The 18,036-nt window shown below is 39.1% G+C and overlaps 1 protein-coding gene across 1 annotated transcript; it reads left to right on the top strand.

Moving 5' to 3' along the window:
- The first annotated feature begins 9,388 nt into the window (after positions 1 to 9,388).
- LOC131322071 (protein LONGIFOLIA 1-like) lies at positions 9,389 to 13,669 on the top strand. The gene is made up of 4 exons (XM_058353209.1): positions 9,389 to 9,766; positions 9,855 to 11,210; positions 11,494 to 11,692; positions 12,782 to 13,669. The coding sequence occupies exons 1-4, from the start codon at positions 9,614 to 9,616 to the stop codon at positions 13,351 to 13,353; spliced, it is 2,280 nt and encodes a 759-aa protein (XP_058209192.1). The 5' UTR covers positions 9,389 to 9,613; the 3' UTR covers positions 13,354 to 13,669.
- The last annotated feature ends 4,367 nt before the right edge of the window (positions 13,670 to 18,036 follow it).

The following is an 18,036-nucleotide window of genomic DNA, read 5'->3' as shown; positions in this document are numbered from 1 at the left end:
AAATACTACTAGCAAGGATTTCGATTTACCCAACTGACCTGATATTTGTGGTGAAATGATAGATTTAGCTACTGTGGCGTCTTCGTGTTGCCTTTTCCTTCAAAAAATTATACTACGGTGGAGTGGGGATTTCGTGGTGCTGTAGTGCATTCCCGTGTAGTGCAGGCGTACTGCATTACACCAACTGTCGATCTTATTAATCAACGCTCCAAATATATAATAAACTCTTTTTTCAATAGAGTTTATTTTGAATCCGGACTATCGAAAATATTTTTGGACAGCTGAGATAGTTTCCTACCGCCCCACACACCGCACAACACAGGGATGCACTACAGCAACCTCAGATGTAGAATTTCAAAGTCGAATGAGCGACTATATTAAAATAAATACAGCATCTGTGGGGGGAGGATTAATTTCGACAATAGGAATTGTAAAATACAAGGCTAAAAGTAGTGCTAATGTAGAATTTCAACGTCGAATGAGCGACTATATATTAAAATAAATACAGCATCTGGGGGGGGGGGGGGGGGGGCAGGGATTAATTTCGACAATAGGAATTGTAAAATACAAGGCTAAAAGTAATTTCGACAATAGGAATTGTAAAATACAAGGCTAAAAGTAGTGCTAAAAATACCATTATATATTTAAAAAAAAAAAAAAAACTCTTGGTTGGGCGGACGTTGAATTGTTGAAAACGATGTTTGGCGGATGAACTCATATAAATGTAAAGTTCTTGAAAAAAGTGCTACTAAAAATTTGAAACATCCGCAGGGCAGTCGTTGGAACTCATTCGCTTGCCGGCAAGTAAAAGATGAGTCCTAACTTTCTCTTGGGCTTGGAATAAAATGACTTTTTTTGGGCCCGTGGGCTAATATAAGTAGGCCGCTAGCTTATATTGGGTTAATCTGCTCATGTTCAATTATGGACTAGCTCATAGTCTCGTACATTTTCACTTTCACACAAAGGAAAAAGAATTGCTAGTTTTTTTTTTTTATTTTTGTACATAGGAAAATGGAAAACAACTAAAACATCTCAAAGGTCACTCCCCTCATATCCGCCTCCAGGAGGGGAATGAGATCATCACGAGGGATAATATGAGAAATCATCTTGTGTTTTTGATCAACGCCCATGTTCACAATCCTATCTGCAACCTTGTTACATTCCCTCAAAATGTGCCTTAGTATACAATCCGAAGCCTCTAGAAGAGCTTTACGTACATTCCTTAATCAGAATGATATAAGGGGAACGCTTGGGTGGATCCTCAGTAATTAACGCAATTGCTAGCTGCTATATTCAGCAGTGACAAAAGATTTCTCCGAGGCCCCCAGAGATATATGGAGTCTAGAAAGTGAATTCTTAACTAGAACTTTTGCAGCACAGCTGTTACACTTGACGGCCAGGGTGCAGGCCAGGGTACAGTTGTTACACTTGCTCGGGTGTTTGGGTCGGAGATTGTAGGTTTAACACGTCCAACCGATTGTTCCCTCTTGTTTTTGCCTCCTACAAGTTCGGCTTTAATTACCTAGTCATCGGCGGCATAATAGGGTTCATCGTAGGTAGATTTAAAGTCTCTGTAGTCACAGTTTGGAGAAATCGATTGTTGTATCTGGTCGCTCCCTCCTCGACCATTTTATTTGACCAATAAAAAAATTATTGCACCTGTGAATTATCTTAGCAATTGAGAGAGAGAGAGAGAGAGAGAGAGAGAGAGAGAGAGAGAGAGAGAGAGAGAGAGAGAGCATGTGAGGAGAGCATATGCATCAATGAGAAGCCCATTACTTTAGTGCAGAGTGGGCTACGCTTCCCAAGCAAAGTGGAAAAGCAAACCTCTGCAAATAACATTCATGATTTCCATAAAAACCTGCAAAAGAACCCTAAAAGACCATTAAGCATCTCTTTCCATCACTTTCACTTTGTCCTAATACATGGCCCATGAAAATGGCCCCATTCATGACTTGCCCTTGGAGAATGCACCAGATAGATACTCCTTCACATGCCAAACTCACTCACTCACTCTCTCCGCTGTCTCCTGCACCAGACCTCCATACCACTCCCTCATGGCTCTCTTTGCGTTCGCTTTCATTCAAAGCAAGACCCTTCATCACATTTAGCATGTCTGCAACTTTTAATGCAGAGAAGGGCCAGTTCCATAGCTTTCCTTCCCAATTCAGTTGTCAATTTATGGAACCATAAGTTGTTAGTGTTGCAGATATGAATATAGTTTTAAATCGCAGTATCGGTCGCCGTCGCAGTATCGGTCGCGGTATATCGGTATCGAGACGTATCGGTAATACGTCGCGGGAATCGGGTGTCGCGATCGTGAATTTTTAAAAATCATCAGCAACATGTATAAAACTTGAAAAATATACTTTTGTGGCTTTTGCCCCCAACATTGGCTTACTTTTCTCTAGTCCCACATTGACAAATTACAAAACTTCTATTTACTTTAAATGAATTTGCACTTTAGTGGGTTTGTAAATGAAGACTCAAGGAGAGGTCTCACACACTCAGGAAAATGGGTGGCAATTTGGAAATTTGATTTGGAAATTGGATGTGCGTCACGAGTTATTCGCACAGGGGGGGTGCAAATTTGGGATTTGAGCCTCGTGCACACTGCAATAAAGCCCATGTTTTGCTAAAATTCTGAAACGTTTTTTTTTTCCCAGAATCGGCCCTGTTTTTTCCCCTTTTTCCTTTCTGAAAAATGTTTTTTTCCCCCGAACCGGTCCAAAAAATTCAGTACAGACTGATACGTACCGGAAATAGGCCGATTCACCTGTGATTTCCAGTTTCTCCGTTATACTGGCCTATATCCGAACTGGAACCCTCAAATCCCGGTACGAACCGGCCGATACAAACCGTATCGGCCGATATTTAAAACTATGGATATGAATAATAAAGTCGTCCCTCTCTTTAACAGCTTAAGCTTTTAGATGGGTTGGTGGTTAACAATTTAATACGGTATGATTAGAGCAAACAATAGTTTCTGTGTTTGAACCTCACTGCCTACTTAATGTTAAAATACTTACACGTGTTTAGCCTGCTTACAGAAGAAAGCCTAACTACACGTAAGGGGGTGCGTTGAAGATATAAATAGTAAAGTTGCCACATGTACAGATCTTGTTTGAAACTATAGGCCACATTGGATCATGTTGTGCTTTGGTGACAAATTCGTAGGACAATGCTTTGGATAAAGCTAGGGCAATGCATGTGATCATATTTACCAGATACATATATAAAGCTAGCTCCCTCCTACTATAGGTTTAGGAGGAGCTCTATAAGGCATTGTCCTTCTGATAACAGGTAGCATACGCAAATTTTTCATGAAGAAAGTTGCATAGAGATATGATTAAGAGTTTGAATGGTTTGGGTACTTACTGTTTGGTGTAGTAATGATGATTTTTTTCAATAACTTATGGGCTAATTAAAGTGCTATTTTTCTACACCTACCCATTATATTCATACAAGGTTCTTCACAATTTGTCGAAACTTGGAGAACCTGCTCCACACATTGTCGTGAAATGTTGGTATGAATGAATCATGAGATACTATCGTGTGACTAAGTATTAACTGATATAGATAGATTTTGGAAACTTAGGAGTTAGGATCTTGTTTTTTTTAAGAGGTAGTTAGTAAGCAACTTTTTCTCACTCGTTTTTGTTGGAATAAGCTGATTCTTATGATTTAAACTTGCGCCACAAAATTAGTAGCAAATGTCACATATTTTTGAAATTTGCAATTTTTCTGACATAATGAACAAGTTATTATTAATTGATAAGCCAATATTGATTCGATCATTGGTGAGGTAAGCAAGCTGCGAATTTAGTTTTGGAGGTAGTTAGTGCGACATAACAAATGTCAAGAAATCCAATTAAGTAAACTGAGGATTAATCAAGGGCCAAGATTCCAGAATAAGAACATGAGACAATGGAGTGAGATTGCATGACAGCATGTCATGTGAATGTTTATATCTCTCCTCCTTTTTTAATTAAGGTGATGTCATGTGCATGTTTTTATTTTAGCTCAAGGGTCTGGACCAGTTTAAACGCACTTCAATTAACTCTGGGGTCCCAATTCATTGTAGGAAGTCCAATCAAATTCGGAGCAAAATGCCGTATGGATGGAATGGCTTTAAAGTAGTTGATAACACTCGAGAGATTTCGAGCCTGAGACCTTAAAATGAAAACAAACCACGGCTTTGATCACGAGGCCAATCCGTCGGGGTTAATGCCATGTGGATGTTAGCCTGTTAGGTGACCTTTCCTCTTTATTATTACTGTTAGATATATGAGAGGTTCTGACTATTACTACTTGGGATTACCGGCTCCTTGACAAATATTATTGAGTGAAATGAGATGTAGATTAGTAGCTTGTAATCATACATTTGGGGGAAGGATTTGCTACTTACCACTTGACAAAGATGACAACTGTCTATGCATATGTAGATTAGAAAATGCATTAGGCTCTATGAAGGTATTTGGGCGCTCTCTTTTTCAACTTTTCAGTTTCTCATTTTTGGATTTTAGCTGTTTGACTGGCTGGCGGCTGAATGATACCCAATCACGGCATATATAGGAAATCAAAAGGAAAGAACAACAACATAATTTTAGAATGAGGTCATGATTAAGATCAAATTGCTTGTCTCATTTCATGATTTGGATCTTGGATAAGAAAAAATAAGTGAAAAGATAAATAAAGTGCATTATAGGGGAACTTTGTTGCCTTTGCTTTAGTTAAAGAAACATAAATTATTGACCCCTTTTTTTGACAATCTAAATCTCCAAGAATAGCATATGAGTTTTTTCTCCTTAGGTTTAGATAGGAAAGAGATTCCGGTGAATATAATACAACTATAATCATCATTAATAATTGAAGTTACTACAATTTTAAGTCTTATCTTTCTTGTTCGGTCTATCTACTTTATGGAATCCAATAATATACGTAACATCGTAGAGTAAGTATCATAAATCCTCTTTGACACACAAAACATACTTTACCCTATACGTAGACGAATATAAAAAATAAAAAAAAATTCTACTTTTTAGGGGGAAAAAAACAGAGAATTGATTAAGGATTCTTGGCTAAGGATAAGGGTTTCATAGGAGGAAACAGTCTTGAAGGTGGTCCAGCTACAAAAACCCATAGAGAAATCGATCACCTCTCTTCATGATTGGTTGAGCATTCCCAAATCAATTTCCCCCCAATCAAAAACTTTGTGGAGTAAAATATTTCTAAGTGCTAGCTAGTTTTCATCACATGGGGTGTCAATAGTATGAAACTGAGGGCACATTTCCCCTTCAGAGGCCTATCAATAATTTATCCAATCTACTGGACTTTAGGGATGTTGGATAAACGTTAGCATTTCACTTTTGATAATCAAAAGCCCTTTAAATAGTGACTACATACAAAACTGCCACAGACTTATTATGATACAGAGGAATATGTAAAATCCAGTCAAGGTAGTATTAGGGTATTTTGGAAGTGGGGGGTGGGTGAGAGAACATGGGAGCTTGAGGTTGGAAACTGTGCTATTTCTCTTAGCCCCATTCAAATGGCAGGACATGGGCCTGGAGAGTGAGGCCCTACTTTTTTTCTTTTCTTTTTCCCACCCCCTTTTCACCCCACTAAAAAGGGTTTTGTTATTTATCTCCGAGATCAGTCTAGCTGGTTGGTATGTTTGCTCTCCAAACAATTGATTGGCCCGACAGGCCGCAAGAAAATAACTTCTTGTGAATATCCTAGTCCCGACAAGGATGACCTTCATTTGACTAGGCTGGAGAGAAGATTAGTCGAGGTATTCGTATGCTGGTTTGGACACTCTTGATCATCCGAAAAAAATGGGTTTTTGTTGACGTAGGTAAGGGGGCCTGCACATCTTAATGCATGTGGTTTAATTAAAAATTTATGGGAGGGAGAGAAAGTGATGAAAGTGTTACAAGAGGTGTGCTTGGTGTATTCCTATGTTCCCCCATATTATAGGTTAACTTAGATCAGTGTTTTTCTGTACTTCTAAAGTTCTAACGAATTCTTACTTCGACCCCTAAAGTTTTTACAGCATCAATTTAAATCCTACATGTTTACATTCCATTTCAAATTGGCTTATCTAACATCTTTCTGCAGTGTTTAGACAGAAAAAGAACAATGGCGAATCAAGTGTCCAAATTTGAGGGTGTTTTAGATTTGTCATACTAAATCCAACCCGATAAAATGTGTCACTGCAAAATGTTCTTGATGCTGTTAAAAAAAAAATGTGTCGTTGTAGTAAAATGTATTCCTAGAAGGGTAGAAGATGTACGGGTCGGTCTATATAGGAGAACTAAAATAAAAGCACGAGGTTCAAACAGATGAAATTGAAACTACATGGGAGACCAAATAAAGTCTCCCTAAAACTGTGAAAACCAAGGCTTTAACTTACCACTGTGGAGTAATCATTAGAGCAAAGCAAGTCCATGTGAAAAAGATCAGAGGATGACAAGATTATTAAAAACATAGCAGTTGGAATTCGTAAGAATTTATCAGACCCACATGGAGGAAACATAAAGCAAGACTGGTTTTTTGTCTTAAAGACAGTAAACACATGGGTTTGACAGCCTGAGCCCTGTATTTTGAGTAAATGGAATCCAGTTAACCAGAGGGATAAGGTCTCGTTTAATAATAGTGATAGATGGATGAGATTCGTAAGGAGATGAAATTAAAATTGAGATTGGTAATGAGAAGGGATTGATAATGAGTATGTTTGTTTGGGATGAGATTCGATGATGGGATTATTAATACGTATTATATTTGTTTGAGATGTGATTAGATTGATAGAAAAGATTGGTAATGAGAACAGATTGATAACGAGGAGAGGTTGAGATGAAATTGCCAATACCATCTCCAAGAGGGTATTAGCAATACCCTCAAGTTGGGGTCTTAGCAATCCCTCCGGATTGATAGTCCAGACCATTTTTGAAAAACCAAACAAGATATTGATAAAACCCCCACTTTACTAATCCAATCCCAACCTTTAGGAGGGTTATCAAACGGGGCCTAAGTGATTGGAGACTCAAAGGGCATGTTTGGCATGCAGGAAAATGGTGTGGAAATTTCGTTTTTCCTATTGGGGTTCAGAAAAGTCTTTACACATTTTTCACTAGAGTGTAAATTCCATCAACCTGTGGTGGAAAACTTCCACCACAAGTTTTCCACCACTATCAATTGGGGGCTCCACTGTGCATATTTTATAGTAATCTGAACCATTCATCTTGTAGAGTTCACAAAGTAGTATATCTTTATAAAAAATCAACTTTATCAGACATGAATAGGTATATAAAAATTTGAAGTTTGGTTTAGAAAATCGACGGTAGATAAGTTTAAAGTTAAACTATCCATAGTTGTCTATTTTATAAACTAAGATTTAATTTTTTATATACCTATGTATGTCTAATAAAGCTATTTTTTTTGTGAATATGTACTATTTTGTGAGCCCTACAAAATGAACGGTTTAGATTATTGAAAAAAATACACGGCGGAACCCGCAATGCATGGTGGAAACTATGGCGTTTCCACCTAAGGTGAAAATAATTTTTTCTCTTTTCACTAATACAGTATTTCGAAATATTGTCAATTGAAAAGAAAAAGTTAAGAGAGTCCAAATTCAACTTTAACGAACTGAGCTCTTTATTACTCTGTTCGTGCTATTAGTTACGAGATCAAATCAAACACAATTTCTTTCTCAAATTCAGTAAAATCGATTGAATAATACAGTATTCTAGTACAATTGTGGAGACCAAGATAATGACATGAATGAGTGACGTGGCTGCAAATAGTTCGTTAAGGATGTATACATTGTTAATATAAAAAGCAGAGTCTTTTTTACTTTATATGGGGAGAAGCAAATTCCTTTACTCAGTAGTACGGAGTAACTTATAGTAATAATTATCTCTACTAATTAAAAGTTAGCCTAATTGGGATAATAAATCAGTGGAAAGGAGGCAAAACTTACAAAGAAATGTAACAAGAAAGAGAAACCCATGTGGTTTGGCAAACGAGATTGAGAAAGCAAATAAGTGATTGTCTTTTGTGAGATATGTTCTAATCTCATGCAGGTCAAATATTTTAAATCTTGGTCACTATAGGGTTTGCCCGGTTGTTAATTTTAGAGTCTTAGAATTAGTCTAGGTATGGACAAATTGGCTTGGATGTTCGGTCATAAAAAAAAAAGAAAAAGAAATAAATCGAGACCCAAAAAGATCTAGTGATACCAAGTTTTGTTTCTTTTTGCTAAAGTGAGAAAAACAGAGCCGTTATAGCACCATAATCCACAATATTACATGATCACGCAAAACTTCAACTGAGCATTAAAAGACGTTTGGGCTGGCAACTTGGCATTATGACTGCGAAAAAAGCGAGAACGAAAACCAAACACAGGAATGAGTTTGTGTAGTTTGGTTCGAAAAGTGAATATTTACACGGGCGGATCCGAGACTCTGTAGTGAGCAAAATTACGACATTGTTGTAATGAGCAAATTCAGTCGTTCAAAAGCGTTTTCAACGGGAATTATAAAAAAAAAATAACTCTTCCACGCAAAAGAATAACTCTTCTTGGAAGAGTTTGTTTTAAATCCGAACCGTTAATTTCTTAGATATACAGCTGAGATGCTCACTACAATTCTGTAATGACTTTTGCTCACTATAGGATCCCCGGGTTGGTCCATCCAGGGACATAGTGACAAGAAAATTCCCTAATGAAATAATGAAGTAATACAGTTGAGTAATGCTATAATGACCATATTTTGATAGTATCCAAAATAAGATGTAAAATATGGTCATCAAAAAATATTAGTGTACTCAAACTTTTTCAAACCTTGAGCTTCACGTGTCTTTTATTTTTTGGATAACTGAATATTGTTGATCGATTAATCCACGTAGTCCACACCTTGGACTCAATATACATTGATTGATTCATATCCAATTGAATATTGAATATGAAAGTGATTTTGACATTCTTCAAATTGATAACCGCACTCCCCTTCCAAATGGGAGTGTGCCAATATTAATTTGTAGAGCTCGAAAATCAAAATCCCTATGTGAAATTGATTTTAGCATGTAGAATGTGGTTATCAATGAAGCGTCAAAATCAATACTCATTAAATATATTGAGGATAAAAGAGTTTTTTTTTTGAAAAGCGAGGATAAGTAGTAAAACATATCGATTCTCTGTGTCGTAAAATACATCAATGAGAGGGAAAATTGGAAAAAGGCTTGGGGTGAAGGGGGTCTAATTGTAATTTGCAGACATGTGGTGACTTGTTTGCCATTCTGATTAAAGGTGAGAGGGCAACAGTGTAACACTCATTCATGCTCCACCCCCCACTTTCTTCTCCCCTTTAAAAGGAAAGAGCAGAAAGTGGGAGTTGCAGAAAAAAAAGCTAGTGTCATTGGGGAGAGAGAGAGAGAGAGAGAGAGAGAGAGATAGATATGATTAATGGTAAAACTCTAGATTTGAGCAAATGTAAAGTTAAGGTAGAGAGGGACAAAGAACGCGTATAGTAATTACACAGAGAGAGAGAGAGAGAGAGAGAGAGAGAGAGAGAGAGGTTTTTTTACCAAAGTTAACGGAAGTAGCCGGACAATGACGACGGGTATATTACACGACCAGAATCTGGAGAAACATATCGAGAAGCAAATGGGATGCATGGCTGGCTTCTTTCAGATCTTCGATCGCTACCACATCCTCACCGGAAAACGGCTACACGCCAACAAACGCCTCCCTCCTCCCCCTCCGGTAACATCACCATTTCCCTTTCTTCTTCATTTCCACAAATTTTTAACTAAATCTTCCTCGTCTGATTCAAACCCAATTGAGCTTTCAGGTGATTGATTCGACGCCGGAACCGGAGTCACCTATATCGGACTGTTTAAAAGCATCTCCGGCGGCGGAGCTTGGATCTCCTGCACCGGAGATCGTTACTACTCCGGCTGAGAAACAAACCAGATCGCCGCTTCCACTTCCGGTTTTCCAATTGAAGGAGGGAGCCAGATCTTCGTGGAAGCTGTGCAAAGAAGCACCGAGATTTTCTCTCGACAGCAGAGCAACTTTTGCAGGTGGTGACGACATGCGTGGATCTCCGAGTGTGGTCGCGAGGCTCATGGGGCTGGAACCGTTGCCACGATCAAGTCCTGAACCTGCGGAAAATGCCGAGCTCCGAAGATCTGCTTCTGAATCGAGATCGAGGGATCCGTTACTGTATCGGTTCATCGACAACGACAATTTCCATCTAAATCAACCGAACCCGTCGCGTCCTAGCAACGTTTCGCTAAACAATGCGGTAGTGGAGAACCCCACCACCGCCTCATTTGTCGTTAGAAATGCAAAGTCTGATCCCTCGAATCCAAGAGGCGTCGGTGGATCCTTAGGGGTCCACACTCGTGAGAGCACATCTCGTGGTATTCCGCTGCGTCCTCCGCACCCAACAGGATCCCCGTGGAAATCCTCTCAACAGAGAAAGAACTACTTTGCTCCCGAGGATTCCTTCCCGGAGCCAAAACAAATGGCGGCGTCAATCTACGGCGAGATTGAGAGGAGGCTGAAGACAAGAGGCATCGACGAGCAGGCGAAGGATCTCGAGGCGTTGAAGCATATCCTCGAGGCGCTTCATCTCAAAGGACTTCTACATTCTCAGAAGGCTACACAACACATAAATGAGAGGAGTTTCTCATCACACCAATCTCCAATTGTCGTTATGAAACCCTCTAGATCACCAGTTTCGCCTGGAAAACGAAGAATCGCTACCGATTCACCTCCGACGGGTTACAGAACCGGAACCGGAGTCCGTCGGAGCCTCAATTACGGCTGCGAATGCTCGCCGGCGGCGAGCCCTCGGCGGGAAAGACCGGAGAATGACCGGAATGGTAGGGACCAAGTGAGGGCGAGAAATTTGAGTTCGCCAACTCGCAGGGAGATCAACGCGAAGAATTCAAATTCTCCGGCGAGGGGAAGAGCATTGAGCGTAGAGACGCAGAGGAGAGCTTCCTCTCCTACTAATTCCCCAAAGCTTAGCCCGAAGAGGATCGGATCAGATCAAACGATCACAAACAGATCGCCGAGAAACAGAAAACCAACGGCTAAGATTGATCTGAAGGAGAAGATCGGGGTTGTGATTCCAGAGGATGAATCGTCCTCTGTTTCCGAAAGCAGTGTTAGTACGCCTTCCCAAGCTGATACAGAGGTGCATTAAATTGACTTTTATCAACTTCAATTATGACATATATTATACTCCATAAAAGAGATAAATTTATTTACGGAACCATGCAAACAGACTGTTCACGGGGCTTCTGTAAACAGGTCGTTTGGCCATCCGTTTCGGTTTTTGGACGATCGCAATTCACGTCCGTAAATAACTGTTCACAAAACTCTTCATTAAAAAGATTTTCCCATTATAGAAATACTACTATTAGTCTTCCTACTGCTTGTTCAATGGAGTAATTTAGTATTGTTTACGTGGGTTGCAGAGATCGAAGATGGAAGAAAGCAAGGGAGGGAGCAGTCTACTGGAGAGATGCGATAAGCTGCTCCGTAACATCGGGGAGATGGGTGCGACGGAGATGCAACCGAGTCCGGTCTCGGTTCTGGACTCGTCGTTTTACAAGGACGAGTCGTTCTCTCCGTCGCCTGTCATCATGAAACGAAGAAGCATGGATTTTGTCAAAGGTATGTGAATTTGGTGCCAGATTTTGAACTAGTTGACTTTGTTAATCAGATGACGACGTGTACGCTATAGTTGGGCCCCAGTTTGACTCGGGCTAACGATTTCTACTGTGATTTCTGCTTCGTTTGTGAAATAACCCTTTGGACCGGGGGCCTTGTAGTGCTCAATCTGAGTCATTTAAAAATATTTTTAATGGTTCCAAATAAATGTATTATAAGATGTTGTTTGGAACTTGAACTATTAATTGTAAAGATAGACGGCTTGAATTGCGTATTACAATCTTGTAAGGCACTGCATGTAGCACTCCGATCACTTTTAATTTTCGCAATGGGACACACCTGAGCGGAAATCATTGTTGGAGATTAGTCCCATTTTTTCCCCTAGGTGCATAAAGATTATGGCCGTGTAATGTTAATTTTAGCAATGTAGTTGACACGTGACGATGGGAGTCACATGTGCTGAGGGGGTGAGCCCGGATAGTGATTGGTGGACGATTAAGTACCCAGGCTTGATAATGCCATTTTTGTTTCATAGACAATTTCATGTTTTCTTGTCATGTTTTCTAATGATTTCGTTAAGTACCGGGCCCTGTGGTCAAACTGAGACATTTATTGTGGTATAACTGGAAACCATACCAGAACTTCGAAATGACTGAAACCTCCTCTTATGAAAAATTCCAAAATAAAAGAGAAATTAGTTTCAGAAGAATGCTACCAATTTGTAGATGAGTGTGCATCATGTGTAGGGTAGGCCCAGTAGGGAAGAGCTCACCTCCATATTATTTATTAAATTCTCTCTGTCCTCTCAATTTTTCCTTTATTTGTCTCACTTACATTGCTGATTTTGTATGTTCCGAAAATAGAATATATTCATATAAAAAAACAAAAATGAGTTGTTTAAAATCAACGGGAAACTATGAAAGGATCGTCATGATATGCATTGCGTGCGAGAGAATAAATAGAATTCAGTGGAGTATGATGGAAAATGTGGTGAAATCATATGATTATGATTAGAATCAAGCTAAAATATGCGAAAAACGATTCAAGTTATTAGGACAGAATTCTTATCTCTTTTCTTTTTTTTCAACACAGAACTACCTGGAGAATTTGAAGAAGAGATTTGGAGCCCTGCTACCTCGCCAATTCAATCGACGCGCGAAGATAAATCAGACGACTCTGATTTCATATACATCTCGGAGATCCTTCGAGCTTCCAATTACCTCCCCGATGAGTCCGATTTATTCCTATTGCTAGAGAAGCAACAGTATCTCATAGGCAATGATACTTCAAAAGACACCATGCTCCAAAGAAAGCTCATATTCGACACCATTGCCGAAATTCTCGACGCAAAAAACCAATTGCCGCCGTGGAAAGTCATATCATCTCCCAACTCCATCACAGAAAAGCCTTCACTGCACCGAATTTGGTCCGAGTTCCAAAGAATCAGAGAACGTGACACCGCGGAGGACTTGTTCGACATAATCTGCGGCTTGTTGCGGAAGGACATGGCCGGGGATGCGATCAACGGGTGGGGTGATTCTCCGGTGGAGATGTCGGAGGCGGCGTTGGACATCGAACGGCTCATATTCAAGGATCTGGTTGGCGAAACAATACGTGATTGGAGCAATGTAGTCTCGGGGCCTCGTAGGACATTAGTTTTCTGAAGCAGGGAAGGAGTTAGGGAGCCCTCTTGTTATCGGTACGCGCTAGCTTTATTTGTTACCCACTTGGATTTTCATTTTGGCCTTTCTAGTTTTTGGAAGTCTAGGAAATCTGGTTTTTTTTTTTTGTCTCGAGGCTAGGGGTTTGGTTTACACCGAAAAACCAGGCAAATCTAACTGGCCAATTGCTAATTACTATAATGTTGTAAAAAAAAAGGTGGGATTGAAAAGCTCGTGGGAGTGCATGTGTGAGCTTTGAAGCTTTAATTAACCTTTTTTTTTCCCGCTAATTAAGTTTTAGTGCACTAATTTTCAGGCAGAAGTGATGGGAACTTTGGCATGTTTGTTGGGATTTTTGTAAGTAAAAAAAATAAAGATTTAAGTATAATGCGTGTGATTTTGAAAAGCCGTTGGATGCTCTTCAATCAAAGCCAACTCGCACGGTGCAGTTTGTTTTTTTTAAATCAGATGTCCATGTCAGTTTACGTGCATTTCGATTAATTTTGGGATCTATTCCTAGCGTTCACTCAAGAGGAGCCCATTTAAACCCGAAACTAAACTCCTTATGAACCGATCCCAAAAGAGTTGATCATGACTAGGGGTGTCAAATGGACGGGTTTGAGTTAAATTGGGTAAGTTATTAGTGAGTTGGGTCTTTAACCCATTTAAACTCAATTAGTTATGATCACAATTACCCATACCTAACCCAACCCATTTATTTAAAATCAAACTCGACTCGCCAATTAACCCAATTACATATATATTAAAATTTAAAACGACTAAAATACCCATATATACTAAAATGACCATATTACCCTTATACATTTAAATGACCAATTTACCCTTGTATACTAAAATTACCATAATACCCCTATATAGTAAAATTACCAAATTACCCCTGTATACTAAAATTATTGAACCGAATGGAAATTCTGCTGAAATTTTAGCATCCAGTAAAAAATGATTTGAATGAATTAACTACTAGATAAAAAAAAAATTGACTATTGTCAACTCCAAAAGTTTTTTTAAAAAACCTTTAAAAAAAAATTTAAAAACGAATCGAGCTGAGCAGCTCGTGTCTTGACTCGACTCTATAGTAGCCGAGCCGAGCTTAAGTATGCGTTTTTGGCTTGTTTACTAAACAAGTTAAGCTCGACACTCCAAAGCTCGGCTCAACTAGCAAAAGTTTGGCTCGTTTGAGCTCGAACTTGAATTTTAGGCTCGTTTAATATTTGATTGGTGTGCTCGTCTCTCTCTCTTTTATCTTTCCTCTCCTCCTCTTCCCTACTTGGAAGTTCCCATAGGGTCGTTGAAACCGAAATCTGTCAATTTTTTCGAATTAAAAACCATATTCGTGCGATTAAAAAACTAATGATACCTACATACACAATTTCTTATCACGACACAACTGCCCACTCAGCGCACAAAAAAAAAAAAGTAAAGTAAAAACTGCTCCGATCGGTACGGATTATTCGGGACCCATCTACATTCTCGAAATTGTTGAGGTAATTCGTGACGGCAACGAGTTCGAATTCTATGTCGGAGTTGCCTCTGCCGATTTCCCTGTTGATGGCTATGACGAGTGGATTTGATTGTGACGACCTCAGTGGAGGAAGAATGAGATCGGTGGAAGAAAAATGAGATCGAGACGGGCTAATTTCAATTTGTAATGTGTTTTTTCTATTTTCTTTGATGGGTTATGTTCATGATTTATTGGGTCATTTAAATTGACCCATTAGGACCCACTTAAGACCCAATTACTAAATGGGTTGGACCCATTCTGACCTAACTAATAAATGGGCTGAATTTGGTCTATTTTTTAGTAGATGAATTTGGATTGGTTAATAAGTTTGGACTTAATTTGACACCCCTAATCATGATGACCGGTGCAATATTATGCCACTAAATTGGTGTGGACGGTTGAGCAATACTGTTTTTAATTCGTGAACTTTGGTATTGTAAGGACTTAGCTAGGACAACCCATTTGGCATCTCTAGTTGTTGACCAATGATTTCACGGATTATATATGCTTTGATATTTTCTCATGTTTCAAAGATGCAGTTGGTCGTTTGAAGCATCAATGCAACAAAAAATATCGCCAACAACCTATATATTCCGAGTCCGATACGCTTGCAACAATTAATTAGAGCATCGTTCATGAAATAAAAAAAGGGCCAGTCATGCACATGACAGGCTAGGCTCTGTAGATTAATTATCATATGACACTGCCAAAAAATAAACAAGATCAGAAAATTACTGAACCGATTTCAGGCGTCCGGAAATTGGCAATCGAGGCTAGTATTTTTATGGAGAAAATAGTATATTCTTAAAGCAAATTCGTCTCTCACACCGGTGCTCTTGGGTCTCTTGAACGTTTGCCTCTCAGGATTACCCGATTTTCGAAGAACGAAAGTAGCACTACAATCTGTGGAAAGGGCGAACTAGAAAACTGTGTAGAATTCTCTCAGAATATGTATGTTATGAATGCAGAAATTTTCGTTACTGGGAGAAGATGAGTCCTGTTTATAGAAAAGTAGGCATCCCAATGAAAAAGGAACGGTGACTGTTCGGAATGGTATTAGAAAACGAAGCAATTATTCGGAGTGGTCTCGACCGGAGAGACACCACTGTTCGGAATTATCAATGCCAAACCAACACATCACTTCATTTTCTAAGCACAATGCATTTTTCTTTACATTTTCCCCACTCTTTTTCTTTTCTTTTCTTTTTATTTCCTTTTCTTTTTGTAAGTTTCGAACCGAAGGTCTAGAAAAAATATTCAAGGCCCTTAGGTTACTACCACATGATGGCTCAGGCCCCTTTCTCCGCCATATAATGCGGTGGAATTCAAGACAAAATGTTTGAATCACGTCACAACATGCACCGGAGAAGAGACATGAGCACCACGTACCCGTGCCCTGGGCGCACTGTATAATTACTCGTGTGGTGTGCTTCTGGTGCTGAAAGTCATGGGTCCTCTGATGGTTTTGATTCTCTTGAATGATGACCGTTGACCACAATCCTTTCTGCGCAGATCTTTTGGTGATTTGACTGTCGCAGTGCAATCCATGAGCCTGATGATGTCAGAGCACACCAACACAGGAGAAGTTATTGGGTGTTATCACGGCATTGGCATCATCTTTCAACTGCAAATGACATTGGTAGATGGAGTCAAACAACTACTGGGACAATTGAGATCCAAGTATCCAACCTGGCTAGGAAATGGACTTCTTTTGTAGGGAAAGCTATTCAATGTCTTTGGGACACCGTCACATGGTGTGCCAAACTTATATTTCACAACACCACCACAAAATATACAAAGTTCATATAAATGTATGATAGAGAAGAAATTGAAATACTGTCATATGGTGCCCCTGGAGCACGAAATAATTACTCCTCTATGAAGAGAATCCATTTTCCCCGTATTATGTGATCAATCAGACCGCTGCAAGATTCTCAATCTTCCTCGATTTCAAGTTGGATGATTTGTCGACGCACATTAGACAAATGAACCCGATTACAGATATTGACGGGTGGTACCCTCTTGTCTGTGCGGCTCACTCCGGAGTTCCACATGGATAACCCGAGTCGTACAATAATTTTAAAGTAATTTCTCAAGTAGGTTATAGATTGTGAATGAAAAATTAGACGATTGAATCAAGTATTTACATATATGGAATTGAACGTACTTTTCACCTTGCAACTCCTAAAGTTATTTTAAAATTATTGAACAACTCAAATTAACTATTTGGAACCCCGAAGTGGACCCCACGGACAGGGGTGTGCTCCGCCCATCGGTGTCCTCAGCATTTTCGTTAGACAAATAGTAACAACTGGGAATCTATGACAATCAAGATACAACTGTGGTGGGTCCTCCATTGGGCTTGTTCGTTTGGAGTATTCAGATTTTTTATGCATAGTCCCTACTAAATTTTTTCCATCTCCCTCTCCCTTTCTCTCTGCTCATTATTCTTAAAAATCTGTCGCGAAATCCAAACCGTACTGGGTGATGGTATAGAGCATTGTTTAAGGAGGAATCCTATGAGCATAGTAAATAATTTTTTTCTTTTCAAGTGATTAAATAGGATTTTATAAAGGGAAAATGACGGTATAGGACGTGTTTTGATAATTAAAACCCATCAAGGACAAGCTAAGAACATTTGTTAATGCTGAAAATGTCCTTGGCGGGTATTAATTGTCAAAACATATCATTGGCGGTCATTTTCCCTTTTATAAAAGGTTTTGAATAGTAATATTGTAGTAGTAATTCCTTTACTATTAAGGTGTCAAACTTTTCAATCGGGTCATTAGGGAACATAATCTACGGGGTGGCCTGTTTTTCTTTTCTATGATCAAATAAACAAAAGAAAAAATCTTATTTACGGAGGTGCTGTAAACAAGTGTTTACAACACTCAATCGTGACCGTCCACTTTTAGACGGTCGGAATGTTAATGAAGCTTTTCTAGGAAAGAGTTAAACGTTTCCCCGAAAAAGTTTTATTAAAATTCGGACTGTCCAGAATACTTTTTGGACGGCTATAATTGGTTGATGATGCAAACATGCTGTTTACAGCACCTCCGTAAATAAGTATTTCTCTAAACAAAAATCCGTGCGGTGGCCCAGAAAATATCAATCACTTTATAACAACATTAAAAAATATATCAATCACTTCCTTAGAATTAATA

Source organism: Rhododendron vialii, chromosome 1a (assembly GCF_030253575.1).
Source record: "Rhododendron vialii isolate Sample 1 chromosome 1a, ASM3025357v1".
In the NCBI taxonomy this organism is placed as follows: domain Eukaryota; kingdom Viridiplantae; phylum Streptophyta; class Magnoliopsida; order Ericales; family Ericaceae; genus Rhododendron; species Rhododendron vialii.
The sequence above is the reverse complement of the archived record's forward strand: the minus strand, read 5'-3'. Positions and strand labels throughout refer to the sequence as shown.